The sequence below is a fragment of the Prionailurus viverrinus genome, chromosome B3 (genome assembly GCF_022837055.1).
Source record: "Prionailurus viverrinus isolate Anna chromosome B3, UM_Priviv_1.0, whole genome shotgun sequence".
In the NCBI taxonomy this organism is placed as follows: Eukaryota; Metazoa; Chordata; class Mammalia; order Carnivora; family Felidae; genus Prionailurus; species Prionailurus viverrinus.
The window spans coordinates 67,112,733-67,133,502 of NC_062566.1; the positions used below are offsets into that span (position 1 = coordinate 67,112,733).

The 20,770-nt window shown below is 42.0% G+C and overlaps 1 protein-coding gene, 1 long non-coding RNA gene and 4 other non-coding genes across 6 annotated transcripts; 3 read left to right on the forward strand and 3 right to left on the reverse strand.

Annotated features, from left to right (window-relative positions):
* The first annotated feature begins 5,384 nt into the window (after window positions 1–5,384).
* On the forward strand, window positions 5,385–7,278 carry LOC125167426 (uncharacterized). Its single transcript, XR_007152782.1, has 3 exons — window positions 5,385–5,452; window positions 6,035–6,153; window positions 6,891–7,278. It is a non-coding gene; the product is annotated as an uncharacterized LOC125167426 (long non-coding RNA).
* On the forward strand, window positions 6,196–6,277 carry TRNAL-UAG (transfer RNA leucine (anticodon UAG)). Its single transcript has one exon. It is a non-coding gene; the product is annotated as a tRNA-Leu (tRNA).
* A 2,678-nt stretch (window positions 7,279–9,956) lies between the features above and the next one.
* TRNAY-GUA (transfer RNA tyrosine (anticodon GUA)) lies at window positions 9,957–10,048 on the reverse strand. The gene is given in 2 exon segments: window positions 9,957–9,992; window positions 10,012–10,048. It is a non-coding gene; the product is annotated as a tRNA-Tyr (tRNA).
* Window positions 10,049–10,717: 669 nt separating this feature from the next.
* TRNAT-UGU (transfer RNA threonine (anticodon UGU)) lies at window positions 10,718–10,790 on the reverse strand. Its single transcript has one exon. It is a non-coding gene; the product is annotated as a tRNA-Thr (tRNA).
* A 1,549-nt stretch (window positions 10,791–12,339) lies between these two features.
* TRNAP-UGG (transfer RNA proline (anticodon UGG)) lies at window positions 12,340–12,411 on the forward strand. The gene has a single exon. It is a non-coding gene; the product is annotated as a tRNA-Pro (tRNA).
* A 6,976-nt stretch (window positions 12,412–19,387) lies between these two features.
* LOC125167399 (olfactory receptor 6S1) lies at window positions 19,388–20,560 on the reverse strand. The gene has a single exon (XM_047861494.1). The coding sequence runs from the start codon at window positions 20,558–20,560 to the stop codon at window positions 19,571–19,573; it is 990 nt and encodes a 329-aa protein (XP_047717450.1). The 3' UTR covers window positions 19,388–19,570.
* Window positions 20,561–20,770: the final 210 nt, after the last annotated feature.

Below are 20,770 nucleotides of genomic sequence, written 5' to 3' on the forward strand. Positions count from 1 at the left end.
TTTTCCACAATTCCTGAAACGCTGCTGCTACACAACTGCGTGAACTATTTCTGGGATGGGCTGGCGCCCAGCCTCAGTCTCTGGGCAGCAGCAGCAGCACAGTCCCATAAATGTTCCTGGGTGCAGCTGGCACTGGCCATTGCTCGTTGACACGCTCCTACAGAGGGGCAGAACGGGTCAAAACCACAGTCCCTCAGAAGTGAGGGGCCGGGAAACACAGCCGCATCTGAGATAAAATTCAGGAGGGAGGTGCCGCCTGGCAACCTGACGGCTTGGTCATGGACAGTGTGAACGCGGGGAATAGACAAAAGCCAGAGACAAAGGACAGGTGTGCGATTGCTGGTCGGGGAAAACGGAATTCAGATACTACAGACCAGGCCGTTGGGTGACGCCATTTTGACCACTCCCGCGCACGCGCATACACGCCTACAAGCTCCGCAACAATCCGCCCCAGTAAGCTAAGCAGCGCCATCTAGTGGAGAATGGAGCCGTTACACTAACCCCACCCACTGGGCCAACCTCACTCTTCAGGAACACCACAAGTCTCTCCGCCTGCTTAGTTTACAGATTCTAAAGTGCTTCATAGTTTAACTTCTAGGGGTAAACAATGTAATTTCAATCGTATTTCAGTCTGTTCGCTGGTCCATGTATTCAATTTTCTTTTTTTTCTTTTTCGTTTCTATTCCTTGAATATAGAAAGAGGAAAAAAGTATTTTTATTTTCAATTTTTCTTAAAATATTTAAAAATGTTTTCTAGTATATTTTTTACTTTTTTGTAAATTTTTCAAATTCTATTTTACTTCCATCGTTTCATTTATTCTATTTCATTGTAATCATTTTTTTTTCACAGTTTCAAACGTTTTCCTTTTTTTTTTTCTTTTTCCCTTTTTTCTCTAATCTATCAACCTCCTTTCAACACCTAGACCAAAACACACCTAGGATCTAGCATCATTTATTTGATTTGTGTGTGTGTGTGTGTGTGTGTGTGTGTGTGTTGTTTTTAATTTTTTAATTTTAATTTTTTTACCTTATTAAATCCTTTTCTTCTTCAAAATGATGAAACGAAGAAATTCACCTCAAAAGAAAAAGCAGGAAGAAACAACAGCCAGGGACTTAATCAACACAGATACAAGCAAGATGTCTTAACCAGAATTTAGAATCATGATAATAATAATACTAGCTGGGGTTGAAAATAGTTTAGAATCCCTTTGTGTGGAGATAAAAGAAGTAAAAGCTAGTTGGGATGAAATAAAAAATGTTATAACTGAGCTGCAATCTCTAACAGATGCTGCAGTGGCAAGGATAGATGAGGCAGAACAGAGAATCAGCGATATAGAGGACAAATTTATGGAGAATAATTAAGCAGAAAAAAAAAGAGGTAGACTAAGGCAAAAGAGCCCAATTTAAGAATCAGAGAAATCAGCAACTCATTAAAAAGGAACAACATCAGAATCATAGGAGTCCCAGAAGATGAAGAGAGAAAAAAAGGGATAAAAGGGTTATGTGAGCAAATCATAGTGGAAAACTTTCCTAACCTGGGGAAAGACACGGGCATCAAAATCCAGGAAGCACAGAGGACTCCCATTAGATTCAACAAAAACTGACCATCGACGTCAAATTCACAAAATACTCAGGCAAGGAGAAAATCATGAAAGCAGCAAGGGAAAAAAAAGTCCCTAACATACAAGGGAAGACAGATAAGGTTCAGCAGACCTATCCACAGAAACTTGGCAGGCCAGAAAGGAGTGGCAGGATATATTCAATGTGCTGAATCAGAAAAATATGCAGCCAAGAATTCTTTATCCAGCAAGGCTGTCATTCAAAATAGAAGGAGAGATAAAAAGTTTCCCAGACATACAAAAATTAAAGGAGTTTGTGACCACTAACTGCAAGAAATTTTAAGGGGGACTCTGTGAGGGGAGAAAAGACAGAAAAAAAAAAAACAAAAGACCAAAATCAACAGACTAGAAAAGACCAGAGAAAACCATGAGAAACTCCAACTCTACGAGAAACATAATGGCAATAAATTCATATCTTTCAGTACTCACTCTAAACATCAATGGACTAAATGCTTGAATCAGAAGACATAGGGTAACAGAATGGATAAGAAAACAAGATCCATTTATATGCTGTTTACAAGAGAGCCACTTTAGACCTAAAGACACCTTCAGATTGATGGTCAACAAAAGAAAGCCGGAGTAGCCATCCTTATATCAGACAATCTAGACTTTAAAATAAAGACTATAACAAGAGATGAAGAAGAGTATTATCACCGTAAAAATTTATGCTCCAAATGTGAAAGCACCCAAATATATAAATCAATTAATCACAAACATAAAGAAACTCATTGATAATAATACCACAATAGTAGGGGACTTCAACACCCCACTGACAACAATAGATAGATCATCTAAACAGAAAATCAACAAGGAAACAGTGGCTTTGAATGACACATTGGACCAGATGGACTTAGCAGATATATTCAGAACATTTCATCCTAAAGCAGTGGAATATACATTCTTCTCCAGTGCACATGGAATGTTCTCCAGAACAGATCACATCACACACTGGAACACAAATCAGCCCTCAAAAAGTACAAAAGATCATACGTGCATATTTTCAGACCACAACACTATGAAACTTGAAATGAACCACAAGAAAAAATTTGGAAAGGTAACAAATACTTGGAGACTAAAGACCATCCTACTAAAGAATGAATAGGCTAACCAAGAAGTTAAAGAGGAAATTAAAAAGTACATAGAAGTCAATGAAAATGATAACACCACAGCCCAAAACCTCTGGGATGCACCAAAGGTGGTCATATGAATAAAGCATATAGCAATCCAGGCCTTCCTAAAGAAGGAAGGTCAGATACATAACCTAACCCTTCACCTTAAAGAGCCAGAAAAAGAACAGCAAATAAAACCCCAAACCAGCAGAAGACAGGAAATAATAAAGATTAGAGCAGAAATTAATGCTATCTAAACCAAACCAAAACAAAACAAAATAAAAACAGTAGAACAGATCAATGAAACCAGAAGCTGGTTCTTTGAAAGAATCAACAAAATTGATAAACCACTGGCCAGTTCGATAAAAAAGAAAAAAGAAAGGACCCAAATAAAATCAAGAATGAAAGAGGAGAGATCACAACAAACACAGCAGAAATACAAACAGTAATAAGAGAATATTATGAGCAATTACATGCCAATAAAATGGGCAATCTGGAAGAAATGAACAAATTCCTAGAAACTACCAAAACTGAAACAGGAAGAAATGGAAAATTTGAACAGACCCATAACCAGCAAAGAAATCGAATTTGTAATCAAAAATCTCCCAAAAAACAAGAGTCCAGGGCCAGATGGCTTTCCAGGGGAATTCTACCAAACATTGAAAGAAGAGTTAACACCTATTCTCTTGAAGCTGTTCCAAAAAATAGAAATGGAAGGAAAACTTCCAAACTCTTTCTGCGAAGCAAGCATTACCTTGATTTCAAAACTAGACAAAGACCCCACTGAAAAGGAGAACTATAGACCAATTTCCCTGATGAACATGGATGCAAAGATCCTCAACAAGATATTAGCCAACTGGATCCAACAATACATTAAAATAATTATTCACTCATGAACAAGTGGGATTTATACCTGGGATGCAGGGCTGGTTCCATATCCACAAAACAATGTGATTCATTACATCAATAAAAGAAAGGACAAGAATCACATGATCCTCTCAATAGATGCAGAGAAAGCATTTGACAAAATACAGCATCCTTTCTTGATAAAAACCTTCAAGAAAGTAGGGATAGAAGGATCATACCTCGAGATCATAAAAGCCATATATGAAAGACCCAATGCTAATATCATCCTCAATGGGGAAAAACTGAGAGCTTTCCTCCTAAGGTCAGGAACACTATAGGAATGTCCACTCCCGCCACGGTTAATTCAACATAGTATTGGAAGTCTTAGGCGCAGCAATCAGGCGACACAAAGAAATAAAAAGCATCCAAATCACCAAAAGAAAAAAAAAAGACCTTCCCAAGAGCTACCCATAGACTCCAAGTTTCTTATCTGGCTCAGTAGGAGGCATAATAGTTTAAATATTTTTAATATTTCAAAAATATTTTAGCAATAATTTATTAATATTTAAATTTTTTATTTTAACATTTAAATATTTTTATTTTAAGTAGGCTTCATGCCCAACATGGGACTTAAAGTCACTGAGATCAATGGTCGCATTGTCCACCCATTGAGCCAGCCAGGTGCCCCTTAAACTATATTTTAAATATTTGTTCTCTCCCTCCCCACTTTTTTCAAGTAATGAAAAGCCCCAAGGTCTTTTCTTTCTTTCAAACTGATGCTTCCTTATCTTACACTTAGAGGTGGCTATACATGACTTCTATGTTCTCCACAATTTGAGATTAACAACAATCTTCCCACATCATTCTTTCCAAAGTGGCAAAGACTTTTGTGCACTGCTGAAGGCAATCAGTTCACACTCGCTTTTTTTTCTGAGGATTCTGAAACACAAAGTGAAATTTCTTAGAAGTCCTACACTTCAGCCAAAAGGGCCAGGGAGGGGTATTGGAATCCCTCTGCCTCTAGAGTAGGGAGCAGAAGCCACACCCTTGACCAGTCCTCTAGACCGGTGGATCACTGGCCTCCCGTGCTGACCACCTCCAAGCTGACCATTGCACCTCACTCTTAACTCTGGGAGCTTCTGGAGAGAAAGAGAACTTGGTTGGAGCCTACTGGGGGACACCCAGTTCTGCTCAGGTTGCTCAGATTGCCCATGAACTCGAACTAGAGAGAGGAAAGCAGAAGGCAAAAGAAGCAACCAGGAGGCACTTAATTTCTTGTGTGCAAGGAGGGATCCGGTTGGGGTCGGGTGGAGGTGGCGGAGTGAAGGGGAGATGACCCACCAGACAGCCGGGCCTGGCTGGAATGGGGTGCTGCTGATGAGGCGTCTAAGAAGACCCCGCCTCTGACCTTGGACCGTCCAGGACTCTTCCTTCGCGGACCCCAGCCTTCTACCCCCATTTCCCCGCCTGGGTCTACCTCCATCAAATGCTCTCGACACCCTATTTCCAAGCAACTTTTCTAGAACTTTTCTGTTCTTCGTCCCCCAACCGTGGCAGCGAGGGCGGGAGCTAGCGGGACACTCGCCCCGTGAAGATCCAGTGAAGAACAATTTTGCCTCTCTCGGCGCACCCCCAGCCCCCGACCCTCAGGCCACCAAGTCTCGGAAAACCCTCAGGCAAGGAAAGGCAAGAGGAGGTGGGTGGGGGAGGGGCCCTTGAAGTTCGGAAACAGATTCCTGGGAGAATTTCTGGTTCTGAAGACCCAGAAATGGCCAATCAGAAACCGCAAAGAATAGAGCTAAGGCAGAATCCAGGGCCTTGAGCCGGGTAGAGTTCATGTACAGGTACAAGATCCCACTTTGGGTCAGCAGACCGCAGGTATCACTCATGAAACTTTTATCTAGATTTCTCTCTGCTCCTTTTAAAAGAAATTGAACGGAGCTAGGGGCGCTTGCACCCAAGGGAAGCCCCGAACCCACCCCTTCCTGGGCTGGGGACGCTCCTGGAACACAACCTCCCTTGGTGGGGTGGGGGTGGGGGGTCATTTCGGTCCCTACGTAAGGGAAATAGTTCCGATACTACAGCAGTGCGGTAGTTACTGACCCAGAAGGCCGCACCTCGACCCAATCTCTCCATTCTGACTGAATCTTCAGGAGGAGGAGACCAAGGAGTTCCCTGGAATTCTGTGTTAGGCTGGCCAGATCTGTGAATGAAAGGGCGCTTCCTTCTGGAGCTGAACTCAGACTCCATTTGCACTCAGGCTCACAGCCACAGACCAACGACGCAACGGCAAGGAGGCCCTTATTCAAGCTTCTCTAATCACGGGCAGTAAGTCGCCGGCGGGATTTTTTTTTTTTTTTTTTTTTCCTGCGTCTTATTGCCTAGGTTACAGAAAAGGTAAAAATCTTCTAAGGACATTCACTGTAATGATCGTTGACTAGTTTATGTTTCACTTCACAGGCGTGTGAGAACACGATGACTCCTCTCTTGTTCAGATCCGTAGGGTTGAACGAAAACCCTGCGGGGAAGTCCACTAACCGAGAAGAAAACTCCAAATTTTGAGCTCATATGCTGCATAGGTACATAACTTAAAGGTTAAAAAAAAGCTCTGTATAGCAAGCGGTAGTGTGGCCGAGCGGTCTAAGGCGCTGGATTTAGGCTCCAGTCTCTTCGGAGGCGTGGGTTCGAATCCCACCACTGCCATTAGTGTGTTTTAATCTAGCTACAAACCCCGAGCTCTTCGGCCCTGAAAAAAGGGTTACGTAACAATAATTCACATAACTCGTAGTAATTCCTCTTCTCCGTTCTTCCGTACTTCCATCCACCGGACACTGATTTCTATGTTTGCAATCAAACCACCTCCGTTTACTACACGATAATCTCCCACTTCGAGCTCCTCTGACATTCCCTTCCAGGTTGTATTTGCACCCGACTTACTCCTTGTCAAAGCTTTTGCACTGCTTTTGTGTTCCCTCACTCGGCAACTCCTTTGGTCTCATTCTTGTAAAATCCACATTCGCACTGATTCATTCTTTTGACCCGGTTTAGGCATCATCGGGTCAGGAACACTTCCCAGAAATTGTGTGGTTGCCCCCATCAGCCTACTGCTGACACTGGTTTAAGAGCTGCAGCTCTATACTCCGAAAATAACCTGCACAGATCCGATTTGGATTTCAATCACATTACTTTTGTAATTGAGTATGATGAATGAATGAGAAAACCAATACTTACCAGGCTTCAAGCTTTCACTCAGGCTTGATTGCTTCATGGGGGTGGGGTTGGATAGGTAAACAGTTACTTTGAATTTCATTTGCAGGTGGGTTTCTGATTCCAAAAACACTTCCAAGCTGATTCTTGGCTGACTCCTTGCATCCGGCCCAGGGAGTGTGTGCTGTGAATGGTGTTGACCTAGCCACTCCCCTGTCCTTCCAAATGAATCTACTTATCTTGGAGACTACTTAGATTTGGAGACTAAACCACTCAACTGCAAGAACTGTGCAGCACCTGATTCAGTGTGGGAAAGAGAAGATACGCTCAGGGACTACTTAGTGGCGTCTTCTCAGAAGGGCTGTCCCACTGCATTTTTCAGCCATGACAGTCCCTATTTCCTAACAGTAGTACTTCTGGATTTGGGCAGTCTGCTCCCCTCAAGAAGGAAATCCCCTGCAATTTCCCAGCACTGTCATGAAGAATGAATGAAATAAATGGAGGAGGGAACTAGGATTCTGCAAGAATCAAGGTCTTGGGGCTTTTCATGCTACATTTTTATTGTGTCTTTTTATTATTATTATTATTATTACTTTCCCTCTCCCCATTCAAATCCTCTTCCATGTTTCCTAGGCCACCTTCGTGTCACTTTGATGACTCCTCTTTGATGTTCACTTCCTTTTCACCCACCTCTCACCAAGAAATATCTTGGCCACCTGAGGTTTTCACAAAAGAGGCCATATTTTTCTCAGAAATTGAGAGATTTCTCTCTTACCCATGCAAGGATACAGAGGCAAGGCAGTTGTCCACAAGCCAAAAAGCAGGGCTTTGTCAGACACCATGTGTTAGCCCCTGGATCTGGGACTTGCCAGTCTCCAGAACTGTGAGCGATACATTTTGGTTTAAGCCACCCAGTCTATGGTACTTTTGTTATAGCAGTCTGAACTATGACTAGCAGTTTTAGGTTTATAGCAAAAATGAGTAAGAAAATACAGAGTTTCTATGTACCGTCTCTCCTCTCTGCCCACCCACAGCCTCCTTACCATCAACATTCTGCACTAGTGAGATTTGTTACAGTGAATGAACAATTATACATCACTATCAACTAAAGTCCATAGTTTATGATGTGGGAAACAAAGGCAAATGAAAAATTAAATTCCTTTACTGCCTACAGCCCACTGACAAAGCCTTGAAACAGGCAGAGTGACCTTCCTCTGAGGCTCAGCTGCCTCAATGATGACACTTTGCTAAGGGCAAAAGGCAGTCTTAGCTTAACACTTTCCCAACCCCTCAGGATCCTGTATGTCTACTTTAACATATAAAAATCCCTTTGGAAGCTTCCTTTATATCTTACCCCCCCCCCCCCCGCCCACCCTCAAGATATATGTTGGCAATCATACTCCAAGCTTATGGCCTCCTGATATACATCTGAAGGGTGTCATGACTGAGTTTTTACTAAACAGTAAGAAATGATCTTTTCCCAACAACAGGCAGCCCCCTCAGGATCCTGAAAACCTTGTTTCCAAAACACCTTAGAGACTTAGACTATCCCTAAACTCTCCCAATCTGAAGGTATATAATCAGTCACCCATCACAACCCCAGTGCAGCTCTTTCTGCCCATGGGTCCTGTCCCTGTGCTTCAATAAAACCACCTTTTTGCACTGAAGACATCTCAAGAATTGTCTCTTGGCCATAGGCTCTGAACCCCAACATTTCCACATCAGTTTACACTAGGATTTACCTTTGTATTATACACGCCATGAGTTTTGACAAATGTGTAATGACATACATCTACCAGTACACTGTAGTATCATACACAATAGTTTCACTGCCCTAAAAATTGTGTTCTGCCAATGCACCCCTCCCTTCTTTCAACCATTGGCAGCCACTTTTACTGTTTCCATAATTTTGCATTTTCCAGAATGTCATATACTTGGAATCATGCAGTATGAAGCCTTTTCAGATTGGCTTCTCTCACTTAGTGAATGTGCATTTAAAGTTTCTCCATATCATTTCATGGCTTAATGTCCCATTTCTTCTTAGTGCTGAATATTCCATTTGTATCAATGTACCATAGTTTATTTACCTAATCACCTGTCAGAGGACATCTTTATTACTTCCAAGTTTTGGCATAAAGCTGCTATAAACATAAATGGGCAAGTTTCTGTGTGGGCATAGTTTTCTACCATTGGGGTAGTAGTTACCTAGGAACATGATTCCTAGATTGTATGATAACAGTATGTCTAGTTTTATAAGAAAATGCCAAAATGTCTTCCACAGTGACACAGAGTATGTTTAGACTTCATTTTGTAAGATTAAAACACTGTTTTTTATTAATGTAATGTATCCACGTGATATATTTTGAAAAAAATACATAAAAATATAAAGATACAAATCACCCACAAATAACTATTTTGCCATATATCCTTTTTTCATGTATGAATAAATTTCTAAGAGTAGAATAGAATACTTGATCAAACATTATCTTTTTAAGGTTCCTGATTTACTTTTTTTAAAGATTAAAAAAAAATTTTTTAAGTATCTCTACATCCAACATGGGGCTTGAAGTCACCCCAAGACACCCCAAGGTTCCTGATTTATAACACCCAATGTCCTCCAGAAAGTAGTACCATTCTACAAGAAAGTCCTCACTGCATCTTGGTCAGTATTACATATTAGTCAACATTTTCTGATTTGGTGATGAAACAATATCCTCTTGTTTAAATTAGTATTTCTTTCTTATTAATGAAAGAACATCTCCATGTGCATATTTAGTCTTTTGCATTGCTCACTCTCTATTGTGTATTTACCTTTTCCAAAGGCAGACTTTCTAATATATTTCTCCTTAAGCCCTGATTTGCCTAGTATGCATTATTTGCGCTTATGAAAAAATATAGGTATCTGGTGAGGTGGAGCGCAGTTACCCCAATATTTAATCAACGTAAATTGGTTCTAAAGATTAGAAGGTAACAGATTCAAATCTAATATGAAAGCCATTAGTTCACATTTCCTGAGTGAACCACATCTACTCCATGATCATAAAGATAAGTGAAATTAGGTTTCTTGGCAGGTGGAAAGCTCTTCTCTTGTTGCCTGAAAATAGAATCAAAAGAAACCGGAGGGCAAAAGTTTCAGGACGTTTGAGTACGGGATTACATCAAAACAGCAAGCACCTCCTTCGAGCCGGAGTCGAACCAGCGACCTAAGGATAACAGCAGACGTCGTTCCTCTACAGTCCTCCGCTCTACCAACTGAGCTATCGAAGGGCGCGACTCCTGCGCGTTACTGTAGATTTTTGTGGATATAGTACCAGCTAGTGAGAAGTCTGGCTTCTTTGTATTTGAGATTCAGACTAAGACTGAAGCTCGTCAAGTCCCCCGAGAGTCGAATCTATAATAAATCGAATCCCAGGAGTAGCCTGGGGCGTAGGAAGCAGACTCTGAGTCGGAGAAAGTGAGTATGGAAGCAGAGCAGAAGCCGGATTGGGGTTTATACCTAGTTTCTGGCCTAAACTGGCCGATTAACCCACGAACCAGTTCTCCAGGAGCGCAGGAGAAACTGGGCGCCCGGCTGGTGTACTTGGGAGGTGTGCCGAACTCCACCCCGCCGGGGGTCACTGCTATCAATGGGCCCGAGCTGATTTGCTCTCTTCCTCAAATACGGAGGTGTGGACTCCGCCAACCCATCCAGTCTTCTAGCAGAAACTTGAGGAATCTGGTTCCTCTCCTACTTACCGAAAGGTACACACACACATTGTCTTTTCCTTGGGATCCCAGGAGCTCCGGTTCTATAACCCTCCGTCCCAGATCTCCAGGATCTGATTTTACCAAAAAGATTACACAGTGCTTCCCCCCCCCCCCCTTCCCCCATCAAGACTGGGTCAAGAAGTAGACAAAAACGGAGAATGACGTTATGGGAAAACAAGCACCCGCCTAAGGCTCCAGCGAGATTTGAACTCGCGACCCCTGGTTTACAAGACCAGTGCTCTAACCCCTGAGCTATGGAGCCGCCCTACAGGTCCATTTTTACCGTTGTATCCCTTGTTTTAAAAACTGCAGCCAAACTGGCTTTTACATCTAAACAAAATTTAATAGATAAATCTAAATGAAAACAAATTCGTTTTGAAGGAAGCATCTTCAAACAAGAGAATGACTAAGAACCATGTTCCTGACTAGGCCTAAACTCGAATGTAGGTCTCTAGAAGACCACCGGTAGAGCCCATAGCACAGGCTCCTCAGCCTCAGTCCTAACAAGTCATTGAGCTCCGCCAACACCCGGGCTTCCAGTGAGCCCTGGGGTAAAGTGGGGTAGGGTGAGGGCTCCTTACAGAAGAGGATGCAAGATATGTCCGCGACCTCATGTCTCCCATCTGCTTGGACTCATAAAACTTTTTTTTTTTTAATGGAGATGGTTTTCTCTAAGCACAGTTCATACCCTTCGGACCCTCAGAATTTGGGGACCGCCACAGTGAAGGCGCCAAGGCATCCAGACATCCCTCGCCCCCTCCCCAAGCCTTTCAGCGGAATCAGACCCCGTCACAGTCGATCTGGACCTGAGACTCCTCCAGGTTTCCTGAAGCAGATGCTGGCTAAAAGAGTGTAACCCTCTCCTCAGTCCTTTAACGCTCTTCGCTAACAACGTGGACTCCCCCGAGACAGCTTCTCTCTGGGCCTTCAGGCTCTCCTGAAGTCCAGAACAAATACAAAGTGGAGACACATGAAAGGATTGGAAAGGGAACGCTCCTTTTTTCCTTTTCTCTCCTCTGGTCTCAGCCCGCCCAGGAGTCTGGGGCCTGGTTCAGGAGATTCAGTAGCTATTTACCCAGTGTGCCAGAAATGTGCTCAGCACAGGGTAGAGAGTGTGACCAGGGCAGACAAGCTAGAGCCCAAGAACATCGTTCCCTTTGCAGAAAGCACTGCAGAGCAAGGACAACGCCCTCCCTTCCTTTTCCACCCACCATCTTCTGGGTGATAGAGAAGCAGGAGGGTCCAGCCTTCTCAAAAAGACGGTATGGAAAGGACAACCCTTCCCCAAGGTCACCTTATGCCCACCCTTGAAGGGTGCCTTAAATCTAGACCTAAAACACAACGTTTATTAAATAAAGCTGAAAGGAACAGCAAAAGCAAGCTCAGTGGACTAAAGCAGTAGTTTTGGGATTTGACTCCAAGGGTGGGGTGGGGTGGGGGGGCATAGTGTCGAGCTCCTCTGTTGGTCCTGGAGGTAACCTTTGCCTCTTAGTGAACTCGGTGGTTCCTATTTTTACTGTGTCCTTACACCCCGGTGCGCCTGCGATGGTTCTGGTCCTAACCCCGTAAGCAATCAGACCCCACCTCAGGAGGGTCCGCGGACAGACTCGCAGCTCAGCCTGAGCTCCATAATGAACATTCCTATCTCTGGGACGCTGTGGCTCAGATTCCTTCGAATGCGCTCATTGATATTCTTGGGGTCTGGAAAAAATCAGTGGGCTTACGAGAAGCGTCAAAAACGGTCCAGTAGTGTGATGCAACAAACGAGGATGAATGATCATTTCAAGAGAGGAAAGCCCACCTTCAGGGCTGGCTCGTTGGTCTAGTGGTATGATTCTCGCTTTGGGTGCGAGAGGTCCCGGGTTCAAATCCCGGACGAGCCCCGTACTTTTTGGTTTTGTTTCCTTCTCTTCCCCGTCCTTTTAGAGCCAAATACAATTAATACAACCCAAGCTTAAGTCCACCTAGGCTGAGGTCCGTTCCAACCTGGACCTGTTTCGAGATCAGCTTGCGAGCAAGTTGGACACTTCTGTGGACCGATGCAAGGACAATGAAGATGCTACGGTGAGCCAAGGGTTTCATGAGATAGGGGTGCCCCAGTCTGGCTCTGACAGGCTCTTTTGTCAGGAGTAGCTTGCTCCGGCAGTGTTTAGCGAGGCACATTTCGCGGGAAAAAAACTCGTGCAATTCTCACTACAGCATTTCACACGGAAGAGAGTGGTACCTGGAGGTGTGCTGGGAGCACAATGCCGGGCCAGAACCCTCTTCCTGGGGCCACTGGTCCCCTGCAGTGATCCCTGGGCGGTGCGGAATCTAGCACCCGCCTGGGAGCAGCCGCGCGGTTAGGAGCGCGGCTGCGCTCTTGGTTGCGGACACCGTCTGCCGCACAGTCACAAGTGCCCTGGAAATCTTCCCAATAATGCAAAGTTGCGGCCTGGGAACCCTTGGGCTCCAAAGGCTCAGACATCCGTTCTATTCAAAGAGAGCATAACTGAATTTTTTCCAAGACTCAATATAACCTAGTGATAGTAGTCTTGCCATTTCTAGCAAGAATCCACGAGCCCCGTTGGTATTCTTTGATTGCTTACCTGGAAAGCCAGCCGGCTGTAGTGTGAGGTGTCTACCTGAAACCTTAGAGTATGGTTGATTCCGGCTTGTAGAAGTGGCCCAAACCTGTGAACTGTTGGAATGATAGGCCTTCAAACCTACTTATCGTCTCAAACTGCTTGTACACTGGGAATCTTCGAGTTTCTGACTGACTCCATAATATTTGTCCTTTCCGGAGTTGTTAGGTTATGTGGCCAGGCAAGAATAAAGAGTTTTGTGATTGGTTATTGGATGACGGGAAAAGAAAGAGTAGAATTTTCCAGGATGCCCTGACTTCCAGTTGGTTGTCCCGTCAGAAATGCGATACACCTAGCCTGGGCTTTGTTGTGTTTGATGTATTTGCTACTGGGGAGATGCACAGTAGGAATCTGGATATAAAGGCATGGGGTTCCAGAGAAAGATTCAAACTAAAGGAAGGAATTTTAGGAATTAAAAACATCGTAATTGTACATATGGTGACAGGTGGTAGCTACGTTTGTGGTGAGCACAATATAATGTATAGAGTTATTGAATCACTGTGTTGTACACCTGAAACTAATGTAATATTGGGTTTCAACTATACTTCAATTAAACACGCACACACATACGCACAGTGGCGGTTAATGTTGCTTTGGCTAAAAATGTGCAGGGAAGAGCATTCACAGAGAAAGAATTTAAGAACCAGCCCTGGTGATCATCGGTGTTTAAAAAGTTGGGAATGGAATCCAGTGAGTAGAAGAACTAGAGAAGGAAACCTCCTGACAGTCACTTGTTCTGACAGCTGATTTGGTTACTCAGGGGCTGTTGACAGCCTTTACCAGCATTTAAAACAGAAAGTATAGGGAAGATGACAGAGCTGGGTGGGTTGAAGAATGAGGGGGAAAGTGTGGCCATGTAGGTAAAGAATTCTTTGTAGGAGTTTGGCTGTGAAGGGGAAGACCTAGTCCTTTCACATGTTTGGTTCAAAGGTCTTAGGGGTAGTTCGTGATTATTTAGTGAGTCCTTGTCTTTCCCTGCCCTTAAAGGTTCCTTGGGTTATCAAGAACTTGTAAGGACTTTTAAGACCAGCACACATGAAAGTGGCGCTATTACTGCTCCTATTACTGTGTAGAAGGCAGGAATACTGGTTGGGTTGACAATCAAGACAGGAAGAACTCAGCAGCACTGGAACAAAGGCAGAAAGGAGCAAATTAAAGGGGGATGATAGCTCACAGCCTGAGGAGGGAGGTAAAAGAAGGAAAGCCAGTTCTGAAAAAGCAGAAATAGGTGTAAGATAATCTTAGGTGGGAGAGAAGTGCGGGTTTCAGAACCCAAATAATAGTTATATTAACTGAAGTTCCTAACGGTCTAAGTCTGCTTTTCATTGTTTATCTGTTTACTCTTAGAGTCCTGATTGCTTGTGTTTTATAATATAACTGCCTTTTAAAAAAATAATATTGATTTGTAGGAGCTGGTGCGGGCCTTTAGTACTCTCCACTATTATGAACATGACCTGTCCCCCTTGAATCATGCAAAAGGGTCCACAGCAAATCACCAGTGAGCATGACTAGTTGATACATATGTAACCCTTATGTAATCTGTGCTTTCAAAAAATAATGTGATGAGATTTTGCTGTGTTCCAAATTATCAGGTACTCTTCTGATTGGCAAGAAAGCAAACTCAGGTATGACCCAGTTTCTGTCTTCATTTTTAAAAATAATGGGATACAGGGGCGCCTGGGTGGCGCAGTCGGTTGAGCATCCGACTTCAGCCAGGTCACGATCTCGCGGTCCGGGAGTTCGAGCCCCGCGTCAGGCTCTGGGCTGATGGCTCGGAGCCTGGAGCCTGTTTCCGATTCTGTGTCTCCCTCTCTCTCTGCCCCTCCCCCGTTCATGCTCTGTCTCTCTCTGTCCCAAAAATAAATAAAAATGTTGAAAAAAAATTTAAAAAAAAATGGGATACAGGGAAAATGGGGGCTGATTACCAGAGAAAATGTATCAGGATTCAAAGTGGAATCACTATAAGTGATGAAGCATAAGATCCATTATAAGAATTATTGATATAATTTATCCACTTAAAATACACAAATGTGGTTTTTTACATATTTGCATATTTTCAGATTAATGTAATCAATTTTACAGCATTTTTGTCACTCCCAAAAAACCCCATTATGCCCAATTAAAAGTCACTCCTCATTTCCTCCCATCCCTCTCCTGCAGCTCAGGGCAACTACTAATCTACTTTCTCTCTATACAGATTTGCCTATTCTGGATACTTTAGGTGAGTGGAATCATACAATGTATAGTCTTTTATGACTGGCTTCTTTCACTTAGCATTAAGTTTTTAAGATTCATCCATGTTGTAGCATGTATCAATACTTCATTCCTTTTTGTGAAGCAATATTCTGTTGTATGGATATACCACGTTTTATGTATCCATTCATCAGTTGATGGGCACTTGAGTTGTTTCCACTTTTGGCATTATAATGCCGCTATGAATGTCATGTCCAAGTTTTTGTGTGGACACAAAAATTTTCATTTCTCCTGGGCATATACCTAGAAGTCGAATTGATGAGTCATATGTAACACTATGCTTAAACTTTTGAGGAGCTGCCATATTGTTTTCTAACGTGGGAATTTACATTCCCCTTATGAGTGTTCCAATTTTTCACATCTTCATCAGTACTTATTATTATGTCTTTTCCATTAAAACCATCTTAGCAGGTAGGAAGTGGTCCCTCATTATGGTTTCATTTGATTTCCCTCATGACTAATAATGCTGAGTTTCATGTATTTATTGACTATTTGTATAAATTCCTTGGAGAAATGTCTCTTCATATCGTTTTGAGGTTTATATTTATACTGCCTATGAACATTAAAAATATTAAAATATTAAAAATTTTAAAAACATTAAAAATATTTGTGTCATCTGGGAAAATGGGAATAATGTTATATTAATGTATTAGTTTGCAGTGTCCCAGATGACACAAATATTTTTAATGTTTTTTTATAATCCTTATTTTTTTAATTTTTTGTTTTAACTCTAGTGTAGTTAACATACAGTGTTATATTAGTTTCAGGTGTACAATATAGTGATTCAACAATTCTGTACATCACTCAGTGCTTATTACAAGTGCACTCCTTAATCCCCATCACCTATTTCACCCATCACCCCACCCACCTGCCCTCTGGTAACCCCAGATGACACAAATTTTATGTAGCAAGGCAGAGCTTCCGTTGAGAATTTTCAAGGATGACTTTTTCCTAGAGGCAGAAAATTTTGTTGATTGCTGCAAGGGAAATTTTTTCTAGTCTACTGTTAATAACCCTCTAAGGGCTCTAGCTACATGTGAGAGGTTCAGTTTCTAATAGTCACTGGAGTGGGCTGAGTGTGGGAATGAGTACTAACACTCAAGCTGCTGGATACTTGAGCTCAGCATCTCTCTCAGGGCTGTGGCTATCATCTGCTCATGAGTCTTTAATTCATTCAGCAAATTTTTCTTGGTTACATTCAATGGACCAGGCTCTGTTCTAGGTGTTGGAAATACATTCTTATTTTCAGCGTCCTCTTAATTTGTGATTTCTAGAAATAACTTTACAACTTAGCTAATGTTTAATAGCTTTATTGAAGTGGATACACCTGCAAAACAAAACAAAGTAGCTGGAAATGTGGACAGAAAACCAGGCAAGTGCAGTCCCAGGGAAACCAAAGAACAAAACTATATTCAATACAAGTCCAAGATCAGTTGTGAGAAGTGCTGTTGAGATTTAAGATGAAGAGTAAAAAATTCATGGGGCACCTTGGTGGCTCAGTTGGTAAAGTGTCTAACTTTGGCTCAGGTCATGATCTTCATGATCTTCATGATCTCCATGATCTTGTAGTTTGTGAGTTCAAGCCCTGCATGGGGCTCTGTGCTGACAGCTCAGAGCCTGGAGCCTACTTCAGATTCTGTGTCTCACTCTCTCCCTGCCTCTCATTCTCTCCCACCTCCCCCCTCTCCCCGCCCCGCTCAAAACTAAACATTAGAAAAAAAAATTTTTTTAAGAGTAAAAAATTCCTATGGAACAGGAACTTGTAAAGTAAGATTGAAAAAATAAAATCACAGATTGCTCCCTAGTACAATTTTTATTGTGATATTTCCATTCTTAATCACATTCAATTACCTAATATTTGTTCTTATGCTTTGTTAGTAAAATGTCATTTTGTCAGACCCACTTTTAAATTTTACAATGGTCTATTATATTTTGACCCACAGTCATATATATATTACTTTTATTTATTAATATAATTTTATTATATATTATAATATTTATACCTATATAGTCTGTGAGTTCCTTGATGGCAGAGATCATGTATTTGTACTTCTCCATACCAACTTATTTCCCAGAATATGGTATTCGATAAACTTTTATTGAATTGAGTCCAAAGTCATTTCCTACAATAAAATAATTTTGAAAATAGATGGTTTAACACACTTTATTGCCAAAATATGGGAGTGGTTCCTTCCAAAAATATCATAAACTGTGATACAAATTCCTCTCTTTGGTCAGTGCCTGGAATTGGCTGAAGGTTTTTAGGCTTCATGAAATTAGGTAGATTTTAAGGTAATAAATAGTTCATCTGCTCTCTGGGCAGCGCTCCTAGATCACTCCTGAAGAATTCTTTTTCTCTCTCAAACCACTGGTCATTCCTTCCATCCCTTTCGTTTTCACTCAGAAATCTTTGGGATTGAATTATTTAGTGTGTGTTTGTGTGTATTATTAATAGAACTAGATGAAAGCATTACTATTTCCAGAGCCCACTGAAGCTTTATGGCTATCTCTTTGCATGCTAATGCTCAGCTTGCCAATGTTGAGGTTGATGTGCTGTTTCTATATATATGGTGTCTGTGTATACAAACACACTCTAACATGGAATTAATCCCTATTTAATGAATGACAGCCTCTGAACATTTCTTTTTTTTTTTTTTAATTTTTTTTTTCAACGTTTATTTATTTTTGGGACAGAGAGAGACAGAGCATGAACGGGGAGGGGCAGAGAGAGAGGGAGACACAGAATCGGAAACAGGCTCCAGGCTCCGAGCCATCAGCCCAGAGCCTGACGCGGGGCTCGAACTCACGGACTGTGAAATCGTGACCTGGCTGAAGTCGGACGCTTAACCGACTGCGCCACCCAGGCGCCCCTCTGAACATTTCTTTAACAAGAAAATACGAGAGGGTAAATCAGTTTTCATATAATTTCCAATGTTGTTTTATAAACGCCTTTATCATCCCCATTCCTTTGCATAATCATTTGTCTCTCAGTCTTCCCCTCTAAAATCAAAGCTGCATGAGGTGAGGAACCATTTCTTGTTCCTCTGAGCATATATCACTATATATGATATATAGCATATGTCAGATGCCTAAAAGACCTTTGCGGAGCAAATGAATAAATAAATGGAAAAAAAATAAGTGAATGAAGAAATAAGTGAATATTTGTCCAAGATTTCCAGGGGTACCACAAATAGGAATCTTCACTCCCTTTCAAATATCTAGTGAAGTACATAAAACGTACCACAAAGTCTGGTTCCTGGCAGGTACAGCAATAGTTGACATTTGTAATTCTTTGATATTAAAGGTCCTTGCCCCAATTCCAATTTTACTAAAAACAAAACAAGACTGAACACAACAGATATAAGGATATAAAAAATGGACAAAGGAAAGGAACACAATCCAGTGAAAAAATGAGTGATATCTTTAAATCATCTTTATAATAAAGTGCAAATTAGAAAACCACACTAAATGCTAATATTCATGAACTTTATTTTGGATCTGCTTTTGCAAAGACACTGGGATTACTGTGGGGAAGTGCATAAGTCCCTTACTCAGTTTGCTTTACCTCTTTTCCACCTGACAGTAAATGCAATGTTTTCCATAAAATGTATACAAAAATACACAGGTAATCTATTTTATTTTTATTTATTTTTAAGATTATAAGGAAATTTTTCTTAAAATTCTTGTTTTTCATAAATAACCAAAAGATACTACCGAAAATTTTAATCAGTTTCTAACTTTTGGCAAAGGTCACACAGATCTCCCAAGAATTGGATTAAAACTGTGGATCCTCTTCCCAGACAAATGCATATGAAGTCAAACACATAAAATTTAAATAGTAAGGCAGCTTATAAATTTTCTGAAGTCCATCCCTAGACTCCCTGGTGACCATGGACTCTTAGGTTAAGATCTCACCGGCTGGAGGATCTTAAGATGTAATGATGGTATTGATCATGATATATCAATAATAATATGGGGTATGTATGAGATAGAATCAAGAAATTTTGCCTGAAGGAGAAGAAGGGTAGACTTGATGACTTTGGAATTCTTTTGGGATTACAGAATTTGGTCATTTGGTGATGTCCATGATAACCACAGGAAAAAGAATGACAATGGAGAAGACTTGGACTTATGACTGGTTATTACATCCCCCTTCACTTTCACTTCACTCCTTCCTACTGAAACTCTTAGGAAGCAAAAGTTCCCCCCAAAAGCCTTCTACCACTTTCCTAAACATATCCTTCAAAGCTTCCTTGACTCGCTCATTGCGTAAGGCATAGATGAATGGATTCATCAGTGGTGTCACAAATGTTGTTACCACTGTCACTGCCCAGTTAGTATCCACAGAGCCACTCTGTGATGGTCGCACATAAAGAAAAATGGCACTTCCATAGAAGAGGGTCACCACCATCAAGTGGGAGGTACAGGTAGAGAAGGCCCTCTGTCGGCCTGAAACAGAGGGTATGCGCAGGACAGCCAGAACTATGTGACCATAGGACACAGCAGTAATCATCAGTGAGGATACAATGACGAGAAAGGCCAGTACAAAGTCTGTTTCCTCCAGCTTCTCGGTGTCGGTGCATGCCAGGCGGAGCAGTGGACCACTGTCACAGAAGAAGTGCTGCACCATGGCGTCCTGTTCACAGAAAGGAAGTAAGGCCACAGCCACTGTGGGGCCAAGCACAGGAAAAAGTCCCCCCATCCAGCAGGCCAAGGCCACCCGAAAGCACACAGTGCCATTCATGAGCAAGGGGTAGTGCAGAGGGTGACAGATGGCCAGGTAGCGATCCACAGACATGGCAGCCAACAGCAGGAACTCCGAGGCCCCAAGAAAGAAGTAGAAATAGAACTGGGTAATACATGCAGCAAAGGAAATAGTGTGTTGCCTTGATAGGAAATTGCTCAGCATCTTGGGAATGATGACAGAAGTGAGCAAGATCTCTAGGCAGGACAAGTTACCCAGAAAGAAGTACATAGGAGTCTGCAGGCGAGTGTCAGCTCCTACCACTCCAACAATCAACACGTTGCCTGTTAGAGTCAGCAGATAGACGAGAAGGAAGACAGAAAACAATTCTGCTTTTGTGCTGTTGAGATTTGGGAAACCTTCCAGGATGAACTCTGTAACACCAATGCTCTGGTTCCCCCCAGGAACCATTATCTTTCCCACCTGTGCAACAACATGAACATGATTGTGGCGAGGACACATCATCTCCAGAACAATCCTGAAACTTATTTTATCGTGATATGGCACACACTTCCCCACTTTCTCCAACCACTGTTAAGATCTGAAGAACCTGAGGTCCTCATCTAATTACTTTTAAAGCTGGAGAAGATTTTCCAGAAAGGGTGGCAAAAACTTAGATAT